At 40.8% G+C, this 22261-nt stretch overlaps 1 protein-coding gene across 2 annotated transcripts in view; it reads right to left on the bottom strand.

The window, feature by feature from the left end:
- The window catches only part of TNFAIP8 (TNF alpha induced protein 8), a 183902-nt gene that overhangs the window by 27950 nt on the left and 133691 nt on the right, over positions 1 to 22261 (bottom strand). For both annotated transcript variants that reach the window (XM_063810600.1, XM_063810602.1), the window contains exon 2: positions 6262 to 6318. In XM_063810600.1, coding sequence (XP_063666670.1) covers positions 6262 to 6318 — 57 coding nt within the window. The remainder of the gene's footprint in view (positions 1 to 6261; positions 6319 to 22261) is intronic.

The raw sequence follows: 22261 nt of genomic DNA, 5'->3' as shown, positions 1-22261 counted from the left end.
ATTTAACAGATGTCATTATTTTCTAGGCACTTTCTTAGTATTTTACATATATTAACTTATCTGATTTCATAATGACCTAAAAAGTAGATGCTATAATTATCCTCATTTTCAGATGAGAAACCCTTCCACAAAAAGGTTAAATAACTGCTAGCATAGAGTGAAGTGAGAATTCAAACCCCAGTGATTTTTGCCTAAAACTGGATAATTCGATTCAAAAGAGACTGGAAGCAGAGACAGGGAGGGGAGGTACAAATCTACAGAAGGTATCCTGGAAAGGCTTACAGGGAGGTGAATTTTGAGCTGAGACCTGAATGTCAACAAGGAACCAGTCAAGCAAGGATTAGGACAGACCCTTCTGGGCAGAATGAAAAGCACATGCAAAAGCTCTGTGGGGAAAACCCCTTGACTTCCTGGTACATGAGGAGGTCAAAGAAGTGGGCAAGGACCAGATTGTGTGGAGCCTTGTAGGCAATAGTTACGAGTATGAATTTTCTTCTAATTATAATAGAAAGCCCTTGAAAAGCCAGGGAGTAAAATAATCTGATATGTAAAACCACAAATTTCATTACATATACTTATAAGAATGTATGTGCCTAGAGAAAAGACCAGGGAGGGGCATACCAACTGATAACGGTGGTTAGTTCTGGAGATATGTTCGGGATCATGACAGTGATCAAAGAGACTTTCACTTTATCTTTTTTTGTTCACATGAAAATGTACTTGTGTAATTATACAAATGAATAATTTTAAAAAAACAATTTAAGCTCCTTAAAATACCATGTATTGCATAGCGTAAAACCTACTCAATTACAAGCAGATGCACCATGCTAAAGAAAACACAATATTGGGCAGCTTGTGTAGCCTGAGTTGTATGATGTGTATCTCCCTTAGAGAAACCACAAGCAGCCATGTGTATTGCATAATAAGCTAATCAGCTTAGGAAGCAGAGAATTTGGGAGTACTGAGGAGAAGCATGCTAAATAAAGCTGCATGCTGAGGCTGAGAAAATGCAATTCAGGAATAAGAACTTAGCTGGTTTCTCTAACTGGAAAGCCGTGGATGATCTGTGCGTTGTATAAACTATGAAAACCACTTTCAGTGTAAAGTTGAGCTACTGCCAGCATTTGTCTCTCTTTACAGAATGTACCCAGTGAAATGTTAATTAGGAGTAAAACTGGCTTACCTCATTCACCTATTCCTTTGACACTTAAGCCACTTGGGATTTACCACCCACTTTCACATTTTGTTACGTTCAGTCTTCCAACTTCCTGTTCACAACCCCTCTTTTATCACTTAGTTTATTTCCTGCTGTCTTGCGCTCCACCTCAACTGCTTTTATTCTGCTTGGGGACTTCAGAATCAATGTGCATTGGACCCACTGAATTGGACCCATCCAATACTTTGTATCCTAGTTAACGCTCTCATTTCCAGTGACTTTTTAAATTTAACAACTGCTAGCACTCTCACCCATACTCACACCCTGAATGTGTTCATTACCAAGAACCTTACCACTTCTGAAATCTCATGTCCGAATGTCCTGCCTTTCTAGCACAAGTGCTCCCACTGCAGAAGTCTCCAGCACCATGACCTCCAGTGCATCCTTGGCGCTCCTAATACCCAGACCCTTTTCTGTCTTACTTTCTTGTCTTGCTTAGACTCTATGACCCACCATTACAATCTACAGCCTTGCTTCTCTTTTCCTTCTATCATGCTTTCCTAGAAAACTTTGCAGTTTTCCAGTTTAAAATGTTTTCTAACTTCTAACATTTCTTTCTTGATGCATGAGTTATTTACAAGTTATCTTCTTAAAATCAAACAAGGAAATTTCCTAGTCATCTTTTTGTCAATGATTTTGAGCTTAATGCATTATTATCAAAAAACATTCCCTGATTTCAAGCCTTTTAAATATAGGGAAGCCGGCTTTATGATCCACCATACTGTCAATTTTAACAGGGATTCCATGTATACTTGAAAAGAATGTGTATTTGCAGTTTGGGGCTCAGGGTTCCATATGTGGTCATTAGGTCAAGTTTGTAGATCATATTGTTCAAGTCTTCTGTATCTTTATGGACATTTTATCTGCTTGTACTATCAGTTACTTACAGAAATATGTTTAAAATACCCCACTATGATTCAGGGTTTTTCTAAATCTCTTGTTATTCTTTCCATTTTTTTGCTTTATACGTATTTGAAGGTTTGCTATTGTCCTGTGATCCATTCTATACTATAGAAGACCAGACCCCAGGAAACTATCTACAACTTCCCGAGGATCATGAGGACCTTAGCAGGTTTACTTTTTTAAATTCTAGAGAAATTGTCTGTTTAGTGTCTCGCTGGAATACAATCACTATGGCCAAGGAGTGTCTTGGCAAGCCAATGCTGAGTCATAAGCTAATTCTTTTTTTTTTTTTTTTTTTTTTGAGACGGAGTCTCACTCTGTCGCCCAGGCTGGAGTGCAGTGGTGCAATCTCAGCTCACTGCAAGCTCCGCTTCCCAGGTTCACATCATTCTCCTGCCTCAGCCTCCCGAGTAGTTGGGACTACAGGCACCCACCACCACACCTGGCTAATTTTTTGTATTTTTAGTAGAGATGGGGTTTCACTGTGTTAGCCAGGATGGTCTTGATCTCCTGACCTCATGATCCACCCGCCTCAGCCTCCCAAAGTTCTGGGAATACAGGCATGAGCCACCGCATCTGGCCGTCATAAGCTAATTCTTTAGGGCAAGATCTAAGACTGTCAGCTCCTACAAAAACGTGGAGAAATTCCTCAAAAAAAAAGTGGACTACTGTTTTGCACAGACAATACATTTGCACTGCAACTAGCTTTTTACAATTGTAAATAGACAGCATGACAACTCTTTGGAGTTAGCATTAGCAACTCAGATTCAAAGCAGTAGCCCGTCCACTGTAGACCATGGGAGGGGCCTAAGTATTTAACATAGATGAGCAAAGAATATAGAATCAGAAAATGCAAGAAAATTTCTGGAAAGAGTGATACAAGTTACTTTTACTTAAAAGTCACACCTCAGTTTGAATTTCAACACCTTCCCTATCTATATAAACGTGTATAAATTATTTACCTACTCTAATCCCCTTCTGAAAGATACAATTTAAGTGCCTAGTAAATACTAACTGCTCAATAAAGGTTAATTTCCTACGTAAGGAGGGTGAGTTTACTCTAGAACACCACAGTGATTATAACTTTATATTCATAGATGATTGGACATATTTATGCTTAATTATGCATAGAGTTCATAGTATAAACTATCGGTTTAGTCTTTCTCATCTAATTCTCAGTTTTAAAGAATCTCTTCAACATTTGGATATGAGAGGTGGCTTCAAAGGTATATTAGTTATTATTGCTGTTTAACAAAACACTCCAAAACCTAGACACTTACATCACAAACATTTCTTTATTATCTCTGTTTATGTGGGTTGGAAATTTGGGCATAGCTTAGCCAGATACCTAAAGCTTGCAGACTCTCAAAATGTGTCTCACAAGGCAATCAAGGTGTCCACTTCAACTGCAATCATTTCAAGACTCATCTTGGGGAGGACCCACTCTGAGTTCACTTCTGTGGCAATAGGCAGACCCCGGGTCTTTTCTGGCTGTTGGCTGGAGACATCAGTTCCTTGCCACCTGGACCACTCCATAAGGCCACTCACAGCCTGCAACTGGCAACTCAAGGTGAGCAAATGAGAGAGCAAGAGAAGACTCCCCGCAAAATAAGCCACCATCTTAAAAAAAAAAAGACTTTATGTTTTAGAGCAGTTTTAGGTTCATAGCGAAATTGAGCAGAAAGTATAGAGTTCCCATATACACTCTGTTCCCCCAACACACACATAAACTCCCCCACTATCAACACCCTATCAGAGGGGTACATTTGTTACAATCAGTGAACCTACACTGGCACATCATTATCACTCAAAGTCTGTGGTTTACATAACCCCTAATGTAAACCCATAAACCCAGAAACCTATCAGTGTATATTCTATGGGTTTTGACAAATGTGTAATGACATATATCCATCATTATAGTATCACACAAAGTTTTTCATTGCCCTAAAATTCTTCTTTGCCTATTCATTCCTCCCTCTCCCCAAGCCCCTGACAACCATCGATCTTTTTATTTTATCCATAGGTTTTCCTTTCCAGAATGTCATATAGTTAAAATCATACAGTATGTTGCCTTTTTCAGATGGGCTTTCTTCACTTAGTAATATGAATTTCAGTTTCTTCCATGCCTTTTCATGGAAGTGCATTGACTCCATTGGCTCTCCTAATACCAGACTCTTTTCTGTCTTACTTTCTCCTCTTGCTTAGACTCTATGATCCACCATTACAACCCACAACTTTGCTTCTCCTTTCCTTCTATCATTCCCTCCTGGTTTCCAAAGAAAACTTTGAAGTTTTCCAGTTTAAAATGTTCTCTAACTTCTTTTTTCCCCCCCTTTGGCAGTTTTTTTTTTAGAAAATTATTATTATACTTTAAGTTCTAGGGTACATGTGCACAACATGCAGGTTTGATACATAGGTACACATGTGCCATGTTGGTTTGCTGCACCCATTAACTCATCGTTTATGTTAGGTATTTCTTCTGATGCTATCCCTTCCCCAGTTCTGCACCCCACAACAGGCCCCGGTGTGTGATGTTCCCCACCATGTGTCCAAGTGATCTCATTGTTCAATTCCCACCTATGAGTGGGAACACATGGTGTTCGGTTTTCTGTCCTTGTGATAGTTTGCTGAGTATCGGGGGAATCTGCCCCCAATATTTCAATGTAGTTTCTTTCTATTTTCCATAAGTGTCAGCTGGCTGAGAAATAAAGAGAAAGAGTACAAAGAGAGGAATTTTACAGCTGGGTCCCTGGGGGTGACGTCACATATCGGTAGGACCGTGATGCCCAACTGAGCCTCAAACCAGCAAGTTTTTTATTAAGCGTTTTGAAAGGGGAGGGGGTGTAAGAACAGGGAGTAGATCACATGCTCCAAAGGGCAAAAAGCAGAACAAAGATCACAAGGCAAAAGGCAAAAGCAGAACTACTGATAAGGGTCTATGTTCAGCAGTGCACGTATTGTTTTAATAAACATCTTAAACAACAGAAAAGAGGGTTCGAGAGCAGAGAACTGGTCTGACCACAAATTTACCAGGGCAGGGTTTTTCCCCACCCTAGTAAGCCTGAGGGTACTGAAGGAGACCAGGGCGTATCTCAGTCCTTATCTCAACCACATAAGACAGACATTCCCAGAGCAGCCGTTTATAAACCTCCCCCCAGGAATGCATTCCTTTCCCAGGGTATTAATAATATTAATATTCCTTGCTAGGAAAAGAATTTAGTGATATCTTCCCTACTTGCATGTCCATTTATAGGCTCTCTGCAAGAAGAAAAATATGGCTCTTTTTGCCCGACCCTGCAGGCAGTCAGACCTTATGGTTGTCTTCCTTTGTTCCCTAAAAATCGCTGTTATTCTGTTCTTTTTCAAAGTGTGCTGATTTCATATTGTTCAAACACACGTTTTACAATCGATTTGTACAGTAACACAATTATCACAGTGGTCCTGAGGTGACGTACATCCTCAGCTTACAAAGATAACAAGATTAAGAGATTAAAGTAAGACAAGCATAAGAAATTTTAAAAGTATTATTTAGGAACTGATAAATGTCCATGAAATCTTCACAACTTATGTTCCTCTGCCACAACTCCAGCCAGTCCCTCCATTCGGGGTCCCTGACTTCCCGCAGCAGCTGAGAATGATGGTTTCCAGCTTCTAACATTTCTTTCTTGATGTGTGAGCTATTTACAAGTTTGCTTCCTAATATCAAACAAGGAAATTTCCTAGTAATCTTTTTATTAATGATTTTGAGTGTAATGCATTATCATCAAAGAACATTCTCTGATTTCAAGCCTTTTAAATATAGGGAAACTGGCTTTATGATCCACAATACTGTCAATTTTAACAGCGAAGATGAAGCTCTTTTTTTTTAAGTGTTGAATAATGATCCATTCTGTGGATGTGCCACATCAGTAGAAGGACATCTTGGTTGCTTCCATTTTTGGCAAGCCATAGTCTTTTTGTAACCTAAGGAAATGATATCCCATAACTTTTGCAATATTCTCTTCATTTGAAGCAAGTCAATAAGTCCACCCCATGCTCAAAGGGGAGAGATTGTACAAGGGCATGGATACCAAGAGGGAAAGATTGTGGGGACAATTGTAGAGGCTGCCCACCCTACCAGGAAAGACAAATGTTTACAGTACCTTGACCATGCCCAAGCAGCCAGGCCAGTTAAAGAATGCCCTGTACAGAGTCCATACCTGTGAAAAAAGTATAGTATTTTTGTTTTAATGTCGCATAATTTACCAAAGTACTGAAAACTTTAAGCCACACTGCAGATGTACTTGGCCCTATTGAGAATAATCCTAAAGCAATGCACAGCACTTTAAAAATTGCTGCCAGCTCATTTTCCTTGAAAAACAGAATCTATTTCTAGTACATTTTCTTGGAGAGCTGCCCATCCTATTCAAGTTTTCAAAAAAGGGACCTTTCAATTAAATTGTCATTTGTTCCACTCCTGCCTGTGCTGCAGAGGAGAGCATGTTACAGAGAATACAATATGCAATAAGTAAAATAATTCCAAAAATATTACAAACATACATTACATCGCTGAGATGTATGTATGAATTCAGATCCTACGTTTTAATTCTTGTAGGGAAATTTTATATTATTTACCCTCAGCTGAAGTAAAAGAGTAAAATTCTTTTGCTTTCTTTCCTTCCCAAGTCGTATAATCCCTGTACTAGTCCAATATTTGGTGAAAAAGGTGTTTGTGAAGCTATATATTGGCAGGAACAATGGATCTACGTGCTAATTTACGACTTTTTACAACTGAATTCTTTAACTCTCTGAGAAGTGTGTCCAGATGCACATAGACCCTCTTTGCTTTGTGTCCTTAGATTATTACATCCAAACTAATTATATTCTCACGTTAAACAACAGAGTGATTGATGCAAACATGGTCTGTGATAGAAAACACTGGCACCATATGGCCACAAGAGGGAGTAAAGAGCCACAGAAACATTAGCGTCTTCAAGGCTAGGCTCTACCATTCCCGAGGAAATAGAGAACTTTTGTTGTTTCTATTTCCCCCACTCTCTTTTTCCTTCTAATAATTCAGAGACTTTCTTCTGACCAAAGGCAGAGCTAGTATCTACAGATCTCGCTGTTACGATGAGGCAAAGTTAGCCCGGAGCAGCTTCTCCCGCTGCTGTCCTGGCTGACTTCCCCAAGGAACACTTTCCAATACCAAACTACCAGCAGTGGGCTCCTGTCTCCGTGCTGAGGGCACCCTCCGGTGCCTGTCTCTGCTCTCCGATTTGCCACCAGAGCCCAAATAGCTGGTTTATGGGAAGACGTGTTATGTTGAACGCTTCAATCGCTTCTTAAATTGATTTATCATGGCACTGAAGCAATTAGATGATATACAGACCAATGAATCCCTTGTAAAGGCTACAGTAAGCACTCAGTAAGAGGAGAAAAGTCAGATTGAGAGCCTGGGGAAACATACTTTCCTAGGAATGACATAAATGGAAATCCCTCAATTACACTCCCCATCATTCCTGAGTCCTTGGCACCGGGCGGGGGGTAGGGGGTGGGGGGACGTTCTAAAACTCAGCCCCATAAATGGTGGCGTGTTATATACCAAATTACCATACGGTTGTTTGGGGATTTGTTTTTTGTTGTTGCTATTAGTTCAGCTTGAACAAAGGAGTGATGAATAGAGCTGAGTAAGATATTTAGTCCCTCAGCAGAATTACTCAGAAGCTGCAGGCAGTATGTCAGGCAAAAAATACAGGGAGGAGCCAACACAATGGGAGATAAGTTATGACTGAGACAATAGAAATACAATTCCTTGAATCCTGGCTGTCGCTTATTCACGCACATGGATTCATCAGAACAGGTTGCCAAACTACAAGGGAAAAAACTGAAAATAAATTGCCAAATGTTTGCCACAGAGTTTATTTTCCTATTACATTTCTTTGATAAACTCTTCTCCAAAGGATTCAAAGAGTTGTGCTGAATGGAAATTTCTTTTAAACACTGCCAGAGATGAAGTGAAGTCTCACCTTGATGGTGGGAGAAAAGATGGGAGAAGGAAAAAACAATAACCAAGATGCCTTAAAGTAGAGAGGACTGGAGAAAGAGCAATGGCTAAATTCTTCAGTGTGCAAACATGCAGCTGGCTACAGGAAGGAGGGTGCAGCCAAGGCTCTTCACTACAGAGATCTTGAAAGCTTGGAGGAGCATATTGCAATTTTGGAGACTCATCACATTCCGCATCTTGGAATCCTCCAGCAGAGTTCAGATCCAGACTCCTCAAACCCGCCAGATGCCCCTCCCTAACACCCTTCTGCTCTTAACACTGGTCCCTCCTACACAATGCTTATTTATTATGGAGAAATCTGTGCCTCCAGCTCACCATAAACTTGTATTCCTGCCACGGTATATGTTCCTTCCCAGCTTGAGACCTGCTTGAATCCATATCATTTTACACCTGGGCCCCAAAGCTCAGGGACTTCTGAGAAGCAGGCCAGCCTTGTACTCTGGCTGAGAAGTCTCTGTGTCAAGAAGACTCATCTCAGAAGTCTCAACAAAAGAGGAGGAAGTCTCGGTGGCTTGTCATTATCCATCTCTGATCCAATCACTGCAGTCAAGGGAATGTGAAGCTTTGATGGTCAAACATGGTCACATGCCACCCTTAGAGCTGGAAATCAGCTCCACTGGAACCCCCAGCCTTGAGAGTAGAAGCGTAGATTCCCTGAGAAGGTTGGAGGCTATTTTAAGTAGAGTAAGTGGATGCTGGGCTGTCAAGAAGCAAGAGAAATCCACCTCAATCACTTTTCAGCCCTTCCCTCTCTGTAGTCTAGCACAGCCCAGGTGACTATGGAACCTTGTGTATTTGAATAGAGAGCAAATGGAGCTCTTGGTGTTGTGAAGTGTGGTGGCCCTGACTCTCAGCAATCATGTGCTGGTTGATCTGTGATAAGGATCATTAGTATTCATTTGCTCAGTACTGTTTCAGTCTCTGCCCATATCTTTCATTAATTTCTATAGTCACCAAGTCACATACACACAAATCTCAAGGAGACAAGCCAAGACAATGACAACATTTGATGACAACAACACAGATCTCAGATAATAACTGTTAAGGTGATAAGGGAAACTTCAGGAATCCCTGGGGTGATAGAAGATGTTTATTAGCACTGTCTTTAATTCATTGTAGTACAAGGCATGTTATCAATACAAAATTTACATGAATTAAGTCATTTGTTTCAGGTGTTTACCTGAAACATATTGAGTTCCCTCTTTGACCATTGCAATAAAGTAATTACCTTTTGCTCCCATCTGGTTCTTATATTAACTACATGTAATCAAATCAATTATTAAGTGGTTCATCAGAAAGAAGCAGTTGTCCTTCCTAATGAGACATCGTCCCCAAATTTGCAGAGCAACAAGCAGAAATAATGAAAATATAACAATTCTTCCCAGGAACAACATCCCTTTTCCTCAAAGTGATGCAGTTCTGTCCTGTCCTCTGCAGCTTGCCCCTGGAAAATCCCACTGTCAGCCTTGTGAGTGATTCTGGGAGTACTGACTCCTGGGAACTAGATCTCCTGATGAGCTCAGACTTTCAGTGGACTACTGTGAGCACAGGGGCCACGAGCACGGGCTTTGGACTCAAATCCTGCTAGACTTGAGTGTGCACAGGGAAGGGGACGTCAGTGTGCACAGTGGCTACAAGAACAGGCACTGGATTCAAACCAGCTGCCACCATTTACCAGCAGGTGTCCTTCAACAAGTCCTTTCTTTCTGACCCGAGTTTTCTCTTCTGTAAAATGATGGTAAGAGTTCTCACCTTCTGGAGTTGTGACAGAGACAAGACAGTGCACAAGAGTGTTTAGCATACTGCCAGGCACATGGTACTAAATGAGGGTTAGTCTGGATTAGGCTTTTTGATTTGTGTTTTGTTGGGTTTTTTTTTCATTTGTGACCAAGAGGCAAAACTTGGCCTGACTCCTTCCTTCCATCAGTAGAAGGTCTGTCACTCACAACTTAACTGAGCAAGGGAAACACCATTGGATAACCTGGCCCCTCACTGAGACTAAGAAACAACCAGTATTTAGGTTTCCCTTTGCCTACCACCTTAGAAGAGCTAGAAAACAAATCTGTGAATCTAAGGAATGTTTCAAAAATCCAGAATCCTCTTTCTAGCGAGTTGGTGCTCCCAGTTTACATTTGACTCTAATTCTGACTCAAAGATGTGATATGATCCATCATCACTCAATCCAAAAAGGAAAAATTTAGAGCATTATTAATAGCGATAGCTTCTATTTATTGAGGATGTACTTGACATCTTATTCTGAATGTTTTATATCAATTATCTCCTTTAATGATCCTTTGAGATAGGTCATTTTACACATGAAGAAACAGAGGCTCAAATAAATGAGTAACTTTCCCAAGCTCCAGCTATTAAGACAAGGCTTGTTTTCTTAACCTGAGGACACCTTGCAGACTTACAAAATATTTTAAATTAATGATCACGAATGCTTAAAAATAACAAATCTTGATTTGAATCCATACATTCTCATGATACTTCTGGATAGACTTTAATTCTGAGTTCTGGCTGGTCCGTCTCCACTGCCCATGCCAGGTGCTCTGTAGTCTGTTTCTAGGCAAAGTGTTCATGGACTAGAGGTTTCTTAGGTTCCCTCTCTCTTCTCTAAAAGAGCAAGAACTGACTGGGTGCAGTGGCTCACGCCTGTAATCCCAGCACTTTGGGAAGCCAAGGCGGGCAGACCACGAGGTCAGGAGATCGAGACCATCCTGGATAAAATGGGGAAACCCTGTCTCTACTAAAAATACAAAAAATTAGCTGGTCATGGTGGCACGTGCCTATAGTCCCAGCTACTCGGTAGGCTGAGGCAGGAGAATCGCTTGAACCCAGGAGGTGGAGGTTGCAGTGAGCCGAGATCGCGCCACTGTACTCCAGCCTGGGCGACAGAGCGAGACTCTGTCTCAAAAAAAAAATAAAAGCAAGAATTTTCCACAGGGAATGCAAAATCAACCTAGCAATATCCTGTATCAATAAAGAGACTTTACTCAAATAGGCTTAAGTGAAACAAAAGAACCAAAATGTATTGTCTCTTGAACCTGAAGAAGCCCAGGGGAAGGCTGGCTGCAGGTGTGGCTGAAAGCGCAGCTCAGAGGACAGCATCAGGACTCCCTTTCTGCCCCTCTCTTGGCTCTGCCTTCCAGATTCACTTTTTTCTCAGGCTGGCTGTTTTTTCATGGGAGCACATTGACTGCAAGAATCTCCAGGTTCCTAACCTCATAGTTTCAAGTCCAGTGGGAAGAGAGAGTGTTTTCTTATATGTATCTCAAGCAGAAGTCCTAGGTGCTCTACAGTCTATCCATTATGTATTCACCCCTGCATCAATCCCTGTGGTGAAAGGAATGAAATGCTGTGATTGGCCAGATCCAGCTCATGTGCCCAACTGTTATCAGAGGTGACATCAGCACATGGATAGAGAGTTGGGGAAGGGTGATAGCTCTAAAGAAAAACCGGAATGGGTTTGTTTTGTTTTGTTTTTTGAGACGGAGTCTTACTCTGTCACCCAGGCTGGAGTGCAGTGGCGAGATCTTGGCTCACTGCAACCTCCGCCTCCCGGGTTCAAGGGATTGTCGTGTCTCAGCCTCCCAAGTAACTGGGACTACAAACATGAGCCACCATGCCTGGATAATTTTTTGTATTTTTAGCAGAGGCAGGGTTTCGCCATGTTGGCTAGGCTGGTCTCGAACTCCTGACCTCAGGTGATCTGCCCCCTTGGCCTCCCAAAGTGCTGGGATTACAGGTGTGAGCCACCATGCCCACCCCAGGATGTTTTGAACAGTAGAACAAGGAATGGATACTGAATAGTAAATGTAAACAACCACAAACATACATGACTATAGATCCAAATGCCCTATAAGTCTAGGGATTCAACCATATATATTTTTAACTAAACTCCAGGCATGCAGAAGAACAATAATATATAACATTAGAAATCAGGACAGTCCCTAAAATGCAGGCCAGATAACCAAGGCCAACATATGGGCAGAGGTCCTATGTTCTGGCAAAGTACGGATTTAATCAGTTAATATAAAGCACCTTTCACTCAGCAATTATTATGCCAGAATTAACATGTGAATCCAGAGTAATGTAACAAGTGCCAATCATCCCTCTCCCCTCCCACCCTGCTACCTCCACACACTTGGTCAAGACCTTGGAAATTCCAAGATTTAAACAGAGGAGCCATAAAAGAGACCAAAGGGGGCAGAGGTAAGCAGATAAGTTTCAGCTTGTCCTAAAGAGCTAACAGAGAAGAAAGACTCTTGTCAGATGGTGCCCATATGGCTGGTTTACATATTGCGTACATGGAATTTATGTCAAAGCTACAGCCAGAGACAAGGGTGACGCAGAAGGAACAGACCAATCACCTTTCTTGGAGCTGGAATCCACCAAGAACATGATCTCAGCCAGACATCAGGGAATGAGAAGGGTCATTGTTGAAGGGAGCCAGCAGAATGTTAAGACGGAATTTGGTTTTGGTCGGATGAAACTGTTAGCACAGCCCTGGTCCCCTTGGTTAAGTGTGTTATTATATTCCAAAGTAAAGAGAAAGACATGAAAAATGATAATTGGTGAATATTTTCAAAATGAAGATGAACGTTTCACTCCAAATCTAAATCTTCTTCTCATAAAAACTGCTCATTTAAAATGGTGCAAGGATTAAGCAAGTCTCCTAAATAAATTCCCTCTGCATCAGATTTCTTCTTTAAAACAGTCTGGATGATTGCTAAAGTGCACTTCAATCTAAAATTCAACCACTAGAATATCCTTAGGAAAGGCAGCTGCCAACTACAGAGGTATCTCAGCCCAGAGACCTGGCTTCAGCCCACGCTCAGCACCACTCCGTTACCTCCACATCCCCATCCACATCCTCCGGGCAATGACAACGATGGTGGTGGTGGTAACAGTAATTGAGCACTTGCTATATGTGAGGCACTCTTCTTTACACAAGTGCTTCATGTGGATTATATATAAATACTACAATGATCTCTCCTTAACAGGTGAAAATAACGAGGGGCAGAGAAAATAAGAAACCAGAACAAGATCACAGCCAGTAAGTGGCTCCCCCTTCATATGTTTAACAATCATCTGATCTGTGGATATGATAGTAAGGATCTCAATTTTCTGACTTTCAGCAACAAGCTAGTTGTTACATCTAATAAATATCAGCATTCTAACTTGGATCTTTGCATAAGCAAGCCACACATAGGTAAAGACAAGACTAAGGTGAGTTAGATAATTTTTTGAAGACAGCTTTCTTTGACCCACCATAGAACATACTGCAATTGAACATCTGGAACCAGAAGAGAATACTGAAGATTCACCTCAGCCACCCACCCTTCTGGGAGTGCTAGGGTGCTGTGCACAGAGCAGGGGTCTGTGTCAGTCCTGGGTTCAAGCCCTTGCTCTGCCCCCTGACCAGCTGTGTTGCTGAGAAAATGTGTAATCTTCTCAGTGTCAGTTTCTCTTCTGTAAAAGGGAATGACACCATATATCTCATGGTAAGAGGGTGCTGTATACAACATCTAGCAGCACACAGCAAATGGTTCGTGATCATGGCATCGTACTCAGGGTGGGGATGTCTGAATCCTGACATCACTATGAGAAGATAACTGCAGAAGGAACGGAATTGACTGCAGACAGGAAAGGATTAAAGTTAGAGATACTAATTTTATCTCTGCAAAAACTAATCTTGATTACCTCAGATGTGCCACTTTGTCTTTTCTGGAACAAAGAATAATTTTATCATCTGTGAGAACTCACGTCAAAGTGTCCCTTGATACACTCTCACTTGTAAACAAAAGTTTTCAGATTGGAACTTGCAGCAGCCCTGCTACTAGTGAGAAAAAGCAGAGGGTGGAACAGGCAGGACAATTGGCCTCTATTGTCATGCAAATGATTTCAGAAATGTCACTTCTTGAGATACTGAAAAGCTGATGGTGGTGGTTCATCGTACCTTAGGGAAACAGCATTTAAGCATCCCTGTTCAAGCTCATTAGTCTTCTTGATCATGTCTGCTTCCCCTTCACCAAAGTGATCCCTAAAAATAGCTGTTCCTCCCTTCAAAAGATGAACCAAGGGTGGGCGTGGTGGCTCACGCCTGTAATCCCAGCACTTTGGGAGGCCAAGGCAGGCTGATCACCTGAGGTCAGCAGTTTGAGACAAGCCTGGCCAACATGGCAAAACCCCATGTCTACTAAAAATACAAAAATTAGCTGGGCGTGCTGGCATGTGTCTGTAATCCCAGCTACTCAGGAGGCCAAGGCAGGAGAATCGCTTGCACCCAGGAGGTAGAGATTGCAGTGAGCCAAGATTGCGCCACTACACTCCAGCCTGGGTGACAAAGCAAAACTCCTTCTCAAAAAAAAAAAAAAAAAAAAAAAAAAAAAAAGATGAACCAAGGAGAAACTATACAAAGTAGGGGATTGGTTCAGTTGTTTGTATTTCAGCATATACTTATAAGCACCATGATCATCATCATCCCACACAGTATTTGGCGTTTGCTGTTTATCAGGCCTCAGAACTATTGTTGGCTTGATTGCTGGTATTAGGCTCAAGTGAGCAAGGAGCTGAGAGTGGTATTACACTCTTATATTTGACTTTACAACATACCTGGGAGAGCATCCTCATAGTGTTTGCTGCCTAAAATTGGTAGTCAGTCAGTCTTAGAGGTTATTTAAAAATATTTGATGAATCTTATAAGTAAAAGAAACCAGACACAAAAGAGTATATATATACTGAATGATTCCATTTACATGAAGTTCAAAAATAGGCAAAACAAATCTCTAGAAGTCAAAATAGTAGTTACCTTGGGTGGGGGACTTCTGGGTGATAGAAATGTTCTGCTTTTTAATGTGGTTGCTAGTTAATAGTTATGTTTACTCTGTGAGAAATTTCTCGAACTGTACGCTTATGATTTTCTGTATATTGAACTTCAGTAAGTTTACTGAGAGGAAGAGGAAGAACAAGATGAGGAAGAGAAAGAAGAAAAGGGGAGAAGAGAAAGAGGGGGCAAGGAGGAAGAGGAGAGAAATAAATGAAAGAATGAACTAAAGGAAATGCATGGAATTTAAAACAAAACAGCACGCAAAAAAATAAGCACCTGAAAAGACATTCAATATCATAATTAAAATCACAATGCAATATCACTACCCACTTATTAGAACAGCTAAAGTAAACAATAATGGTAATGTCAAATAATGGCAAGGATGTAGAGAAACAGAGTCTCTCATACATTGCTAGTGTGAATGTAAAATGGCACAGCCACTCTGGAAAATAGTTTTTGCAGTCTTTACCATACAATTCAGCAATCACACCCTTGGCTATTTATTCCAGAGAAATGAAAAATTATGTTCACACAAAAACCTATGGATGAATATTCATAGCAGTTTTATTCATGCTAGAAAAATACTGGAAACAACCCAGATATCCTTCAATGGGTGAGTGGTTGAATAAACTCTAGTGCATCCATGCAATAGGATACTGCTCAGCAATAAAAAGGAATCAATTACTGATACATGCAACAACCTGGCTACATCTCAAGGGTATTATGCTTAGTAAAAAAAAGCCAATCTGAAAAGATTACAACTGTATGGTTCCATTTATACAACAGTGAAAACTAAGTAAGTCTGTAGTCTAGCACCAACATACCAGTGTCAATTCCTGGTTTTGATATTGTACTACATTACAGGTCACCATTTGACAAAGCTGGATGAAGGGACACAGGACTCTTCGTAATATTTTTACAACTTCTTATGAGTCTATAATAATTTTTTTAAGTTTAAAGGAAAAAGAAGAATCTTTGACCCTGTCCAATTTGAATTAGCCACACACGTTTATGAATGCCGCTCCCCTCGGGCAGGGCTGGAACTCCCCAACTCCTGCAGTTTAGTGTGAAGCGCGGTCAGTGGAAAACACAAGTCCTACTTGGAAGTACATTTACAGAAAACACTCACAAAAGATAAGGGAAAGGAACAACCAAACCATGCTTCTTAGACACTCTGGTTGATCTCTTGCTCCTTGGGCTTGCGATGATTTATGTGACGAGAACCACATCAACATAGAACTTAAGGCTCTTTTTCTAAAATAGGAATCTTTATATACGAATGGAAGATTTATGAGAACTAAACAGAGGAATTAAAGATGAGCTATTAGGGAAAACAGATGTATTGAAATTACCATTGGAAAAAGACTGAAAAGCTTAGTTTGTCTTGAATTCCGAACTCAATTCTTGCTAACAGTAACCAGGAAGTCAGAGTCTCTTACCAAGACAGTAGCTTTCCCTTTCCTTAAGCTGAAAGGAGTGGGGAGCCAACGTCCTGTTGGTGGGGTTGTTTCTTTTAGAGTCTGGGGGAGGGGAGTGTGGCAAAGGCTACTTGAAGGCAGAATAGAGTAGAGTAGACATCTTTCTCGACCTGCTAATAAAAGCCAAATTGATTCTGAACATAGGGTAGGCTTTTACGCAATCAGCCATGTTTATATTATTGTTCTTGGTTGAAATTACACAGTTTAGTCAAGAGATTACAATTTTTAAAACTAAAACTGGAACTACAAAAGCCCATATTTTTGTAAAATTCTTTCATGAATTAGCAAGTGTTAGAAAGTCTTGTAATTCATTCAAAAAAGGACCTTGCACTCCAACTCTCTGAATGTAAGGGAGTGAAAAGAAAAAGATCCTTGTCTTGTCTGGAGCCCTAGGGAAAGCCACAGCCTCAACCCCACACTGCGCTTTGTCCTCAGGGCTATGTTCCTGGGCTTGATTGCCAGTCATTTGCCAGCAAGAGGATGGATTGTTTTGTTAATGTTTCTTCTTCAAGACTCAGGGAGCTCAGGGTAGTCATAGGGACAAGCCAACAGACAGAACCAAATGGTGAGCAGTACCCACTGAGATCTGGGCCTATGGCATGGCTAGTCACAAACTGAACCTCTTCAACCATGTACTTCTGTGTCCTGGCCTGAGGGATCAAGGGACACACATATGCTTCACTGGGCACAAGGATATGAAGTCAGAGTTTATGCAGCTTCACAAATCAGGCTGCAATCTAATTTCTAGATAAACGATTTTAAAATGTTAAAAGCATCTCCCATGTTGCTATTACTCAGATAGTCCCAAGAATCAGAATGTTAAATAAGATGTTACTTAAATGTTGATTAAAAATTAATTGGGTGTGGTGGCAAGTGCCTAACGTCCTAGGAGGCTGAGGCAGGAGGATCGTTTGAGCCCAGGAGGCCAAGGCTGCAGTGAGCTATGATCACACCACTGCACTCTAGCCTGGGCAACAGAGCAAAACTCTGTTTTTTAACAAAATGAACCAAAAAAAGTGTTTAAAATATTATTTTACATTCTTCCATTCAGTAGAATTTATAATCTACATTTTGCCAGGGGCTTTTTATAACCATTGTTATTTTGAAAAAAAAAATAACTTGTAAGCTTTTTTTTTTTTTTTTTTTCCAGACAGGTGTTGCGCTCTGTGGCCCAGCCTGGAGTACAGTGGCAAGATCTTGGCTAACAGCAACCTCCGCCTCCCAGGCTCAAGCCATCCAAACTATCCTCCCACTTCTGCCTCCAGAGTAGCTGGGACTACAGGTGCATGTCACCATGCCCCGCTAATTTTTGTATTTTTAGTAGAGACAGGGTTTTGCCATGTTGCCCAGGCTGGTCTTAAACTCCTGGGCTCAAGTGACCTGCCCACTTCCCAAAGTGCTGGGATTACAGGTGTGAGCCACTGGGCCCAGGAACTAAAGGAAATGCATGGAACATGCATTTATAAAGGAAAATAAAGGAAAAATGGCCCATTTTATCTTCCACTTATACTGTCTCACATATACCACCTCCCCCACCCGCCCCCAGCACACATACTTGCCACTGATTTTGAAAAAGAAATCGGCCGCTACTTTGAGCTTATTGCTTTTAAAATATCAGTTTAAAGCTCAAAACACTGTTTGAAAATTGTTACATCAGAAAGCCTATGCTGGGCTAAAAAAGCCTTTCTTAGGTTCATCTGCATCGTGGGAAGCCCCGTTCGGTATTAAGTTACCTGTGCATTGTAAGTGTCCCCACCAGTCAGTAAAGAACTAGGTGTTACTGCATAGTTCCAGGGTACAGCCTGGCGTTAGGCACATAGTAGCTGTTTAATCATCATTTCTTGAATTACGTAGATTAACTTGTCAGGACTCACATGTTCACATGGACAGGAATGTAGCTATTAACTACATTCAGGTTAGTCCACCCTTATTTTATATATTTGTTTCCAATTAAAAACAAACTATTATGTGAAGAACTCCAGACTCCCCAAGAATTCTGTTTTTGCTGGAGCCAAGAGGGTGGGAAACAATCATATGGCATCTAGTCTCTGAAGATGGCCTCAAAGAGCCATGCATCCCAGAATTCATGCCCTTGTGTAGTTCCTCCTGTACTAAACCCAGATTGAGCCAGTGTGCAGTAAAGGATTAACTCAGCAAGATTGGGAAGTTCGAACCCTGCAAATTCCAAAGAAAGGACTGGCCCTTGACTAGATCTTGGGAGACAGTCTCCAAGCCCTTGGAATATAGTGCTTGATAAGAGTGCCTTTGTATGCCTAGGGCTTAAGCCATGACACATTGTTTATGCTAACAATGTGATTTATGATATTCACCTGGAGCTCTGGGCCGTCCTGTTTCAGTTTGACTTCTGGAGGGGCTGGACCCTGAGTAACTAAGGTTAGTCATGTGAGTGCTCCATGCCTCATTAACAACCCTGGACTCCCAAGGCTGGGGTGAGCTTCCCTGGTTGGCAATATTTTGTACATGTTGTCACACATCATTGCTAGGAAAATTTTGTGCTGTCTATAAAATTCTACTGGTCGAGGACAGCTGGAAGCTTGCACCTTGGTCTCTCCTGGCCTCTGCCCTATGTGCCTTCTTCCTTTGCTGATTTTAATCTGTATCCTTTTGCTATAATAAACCATAACTATGAGTACAATAGCTTTTCTGAGATTTCTGAGTCCTTCTAGAGAATCATCAAACCTGAGGGTGTCTTGGGGACCCCAATACAGCCTGTGATTTGATTTGACCAGTAGAATGAGGCAGAAATGATACTGTGCCTGTTCTGGGCATCAGCCTTAAGAATGCCTGGAAACTTCTGCTCTTGCAATTTGGGGTGCTCTTAGTAAGTAGTAAGTAGAGACCATGGGGAGAGGAGAGGCCCAGTCATCCAGGTGTCCCAGCCAAATCTTTGTAAGACTCCAGTCCCAGCCATGATCTGACCACAACCACATGAGAGACCCCAAATCAGAGAACTGCCCAGGTGAGCACATTCAACCCACAGAATTGTGAGCGGGAACAAAATGGTTGTTGTTTTAAACCACTAAATTTTGGGGTGGCTTATAATACAGCAGTGGATAACTAAAACCAGCATGAATAATCAAATGATTTAAGAGATTCAGAATTTAATTGGTTAAGAGATTATACATAAGTAGCTGCTAGAAATCATTTCTTTCAACAATGCAACCCAAAACAATTTTCCTAAATTGAAAGCAAAAACCGATTTTTTTTTAAGGAGACTGGAATTGAACAAAATTCTCTCAGGCTGCTGAAGTCTGTTGCTTCATTTATTTTAGACTCAGTCTTCTTTTCGTCGCTGATTTGGAAATAGTGAAAGGCCACCCGTAAACAATACCTCACATAGGAATAGCCTTCAGGAGGCCTCAGAGCCTTCCATGTCTTTAAAAATTTTATCTTTAAAATTAGAATATGAGGTAATTGCTTTTATGCAAATTTCAGAGACAACATGAGCGAGCTCCCTGGCAGGCAGAAGCTGGACGTCCTGGTTTCCTAACTGCTCCCACAAATGCCCTCTGTACCCTGCCGGGTTCCATCTGGCCACACTCCAGTGCCTCTCCCAGAGGAAGGCATGCCAAATTCCTGACACGTGGCGTTTGAAAATACCATGGAACATTTCCACTCGTGGATTTCACCATGTTCTCCAGTGAGTATTTTAGCAAGCTAAAAATGTGACTCCTCGGTCATGAGAACACCAAGTCCATATGATTCGAAAAGAGCAATAATGCTGGAACTTTGATCCAATTATCAGCAAGTCCTCTTCCAGGAGATTAAATGTCTTATAGTATTTTATAATTTGCTTAGCAGGTATTTATCCTTTAGTGAAAACCAGTGGTCTTAGAAGAGAGCAGCAAAAGATGCTGACAAATCATTTAAATGGCTAAGTGGTCATTCTTGCTGGCCTAATAAAAGTCCATTTCTAGGAAGATGAAACCTGAGCTTCTTATAAATCATCAATTATCCCAGATAATGGTAACAATATATTTATACTCGGAGTTTTTATTTCCGCGTCTTGTGTTTCAACTTCACATCAGGTTGGTTTTTAAAAATTTATTTATTTACTTTGAGACAGAGTTTCTTTTTTTTTTTTTTGAGACAGAGTCTCACTCTTGTTGCCCAGGCTGGAGTGCAGTGGTGTGATCTTGGCTCACTGCAACCTCCGCCTCCTGGGTTCAAGTGGTTCTCCTGCCTCAGCCTCCCAAGTAGCTGGGATTACAGGCATGTGGCACTGCACCCGGCTAATTTTGTATTTTTAGTAGAGATGGGGTTTCACCATGTTGGTCAGGCTGGTCTTGAACTCTGGACCTCAGGTGATCCGCCCACCTCAGTCTCCCAAAGTGTTGGGATTACAGGCATGAGCCACCGCACTCAGCCTGGCAGTTTTAAACGAATGAATTCATCTGTAAGCTTTTGAATGGAAAAACCAAAGTAGAAAGAAACATATTGTCTTACATTATTCTACAAATCAAAACTTTAAAAAATCAAATTGTCTTTCTTGTATTAAGAACAAACCGCAAGTGCCTGATCATCTACTTTATTTCCACGAGGCAGAAATACAGTTATGCAGCTGATGTCAGGGAAGGCGGAGAATTTCCTCAGCCATCCATGAAGAAAGATAAGGGGCCTTATCCACTGGCTGTCTAATCTTATAAAGATCTCATGGAAATTTGGTGGACATAGAGCACAATTCTCTATCCTTGAAGAACATTTTCCAAAGCACAGATGTTTTTCTCTTAATTGTGAATGCTGACTGATTTGTCTATATCCTTTCTCAGTGCTCAGCAGACGGTACGATTTGGGACTCGCTTGTTCCCTATAACGTGGGGCTGATGTTCTTTGCTACGTGGAAAACACATCTTTGGTGAGACAGAAATGAATCAATATTACACAAAAATGTTTCCATTTCTGGAATTTCCCTGAGATAAAAATATCTTTCTGGCTTTGGGTATACATAAGTGACCGTGCAGACACTTAGTAAAAGAGAAAACAGATTTTCAATACTTCGTGGTGATGGTGATTATATGGGATTACAAGTAGTTAAAGGTTTTCCTGTTGTATCATTTTGGAAACAAAAAGCTGACTCATTTTCTGGTTAATGGTTCAATATTTTCATTAGGGAGTTTCTGTAAAGTTTTTATCTGAATCACAAAAAGTACAATTATTTCAGAGGTAGGATAAAATTTTATCTGTCATAAACAGCACTGTGTACTAAAACCTGCTATGAGTTTAACAAATCACCTAGAAGCCTAATGCTCAAGAATGCAATATATCAAGTAAAACACTGAAAAGTTCAACTAGTTTAGATAATGCAAGTATGGAAATGCAAGATTGACTAAAATTTTTAAATATTATCGCTCCTATTAACATGCTAATTTAATTCATTTTACTGGAGTATTTTAATTTCCTGGCAATTGAATAGCACTTTTTACTACAAATATTTCATCATTTGGATAAACATATTCTTTTATTTACCATTTGTCAGGTTTTGTATGCTAAAGTGCAACTGCTTATATACACTCATCAAGTATCTCAAGGATAAATTAAAATTCTTAGTAAAAATCCAACTGACCGGTACAGACCACAAAAAGTACTATTTTAAGCCTTTGGGGGCTTAAAAATTGTGTGTGTGTGTGTGTGTGTGTGTGTGTGTGTGTATTCACATGGTGGGAGAAAAAGAACTTTCCAGATAATTGTGAATGGCATACTATTATATAAGAGTTTAAAAAGCAATATTTCTGTACGATCAAAGTTCTTAACTCATGCTTTTTTTT

The sequence above is a fragment of the Pan troglodytes genome, chromosome 4, assembly GCF_028858775.2.
Source record: "Pan troglodytes isolate AG18354 chromosome 4, NHGRI_mPanTro3-v2.0_pri, whole genome shotgun sequence".
NCBI classification, from domain to species: domain Eukaryota; kingdom Metazoa; phylum Chordata; class Mammalia; order Primates; family Hominidae; genus Pan; species Pan troglodytes.
This window is presented reverse-complemented; position numbering and strand designations above follow the sequence as displayed.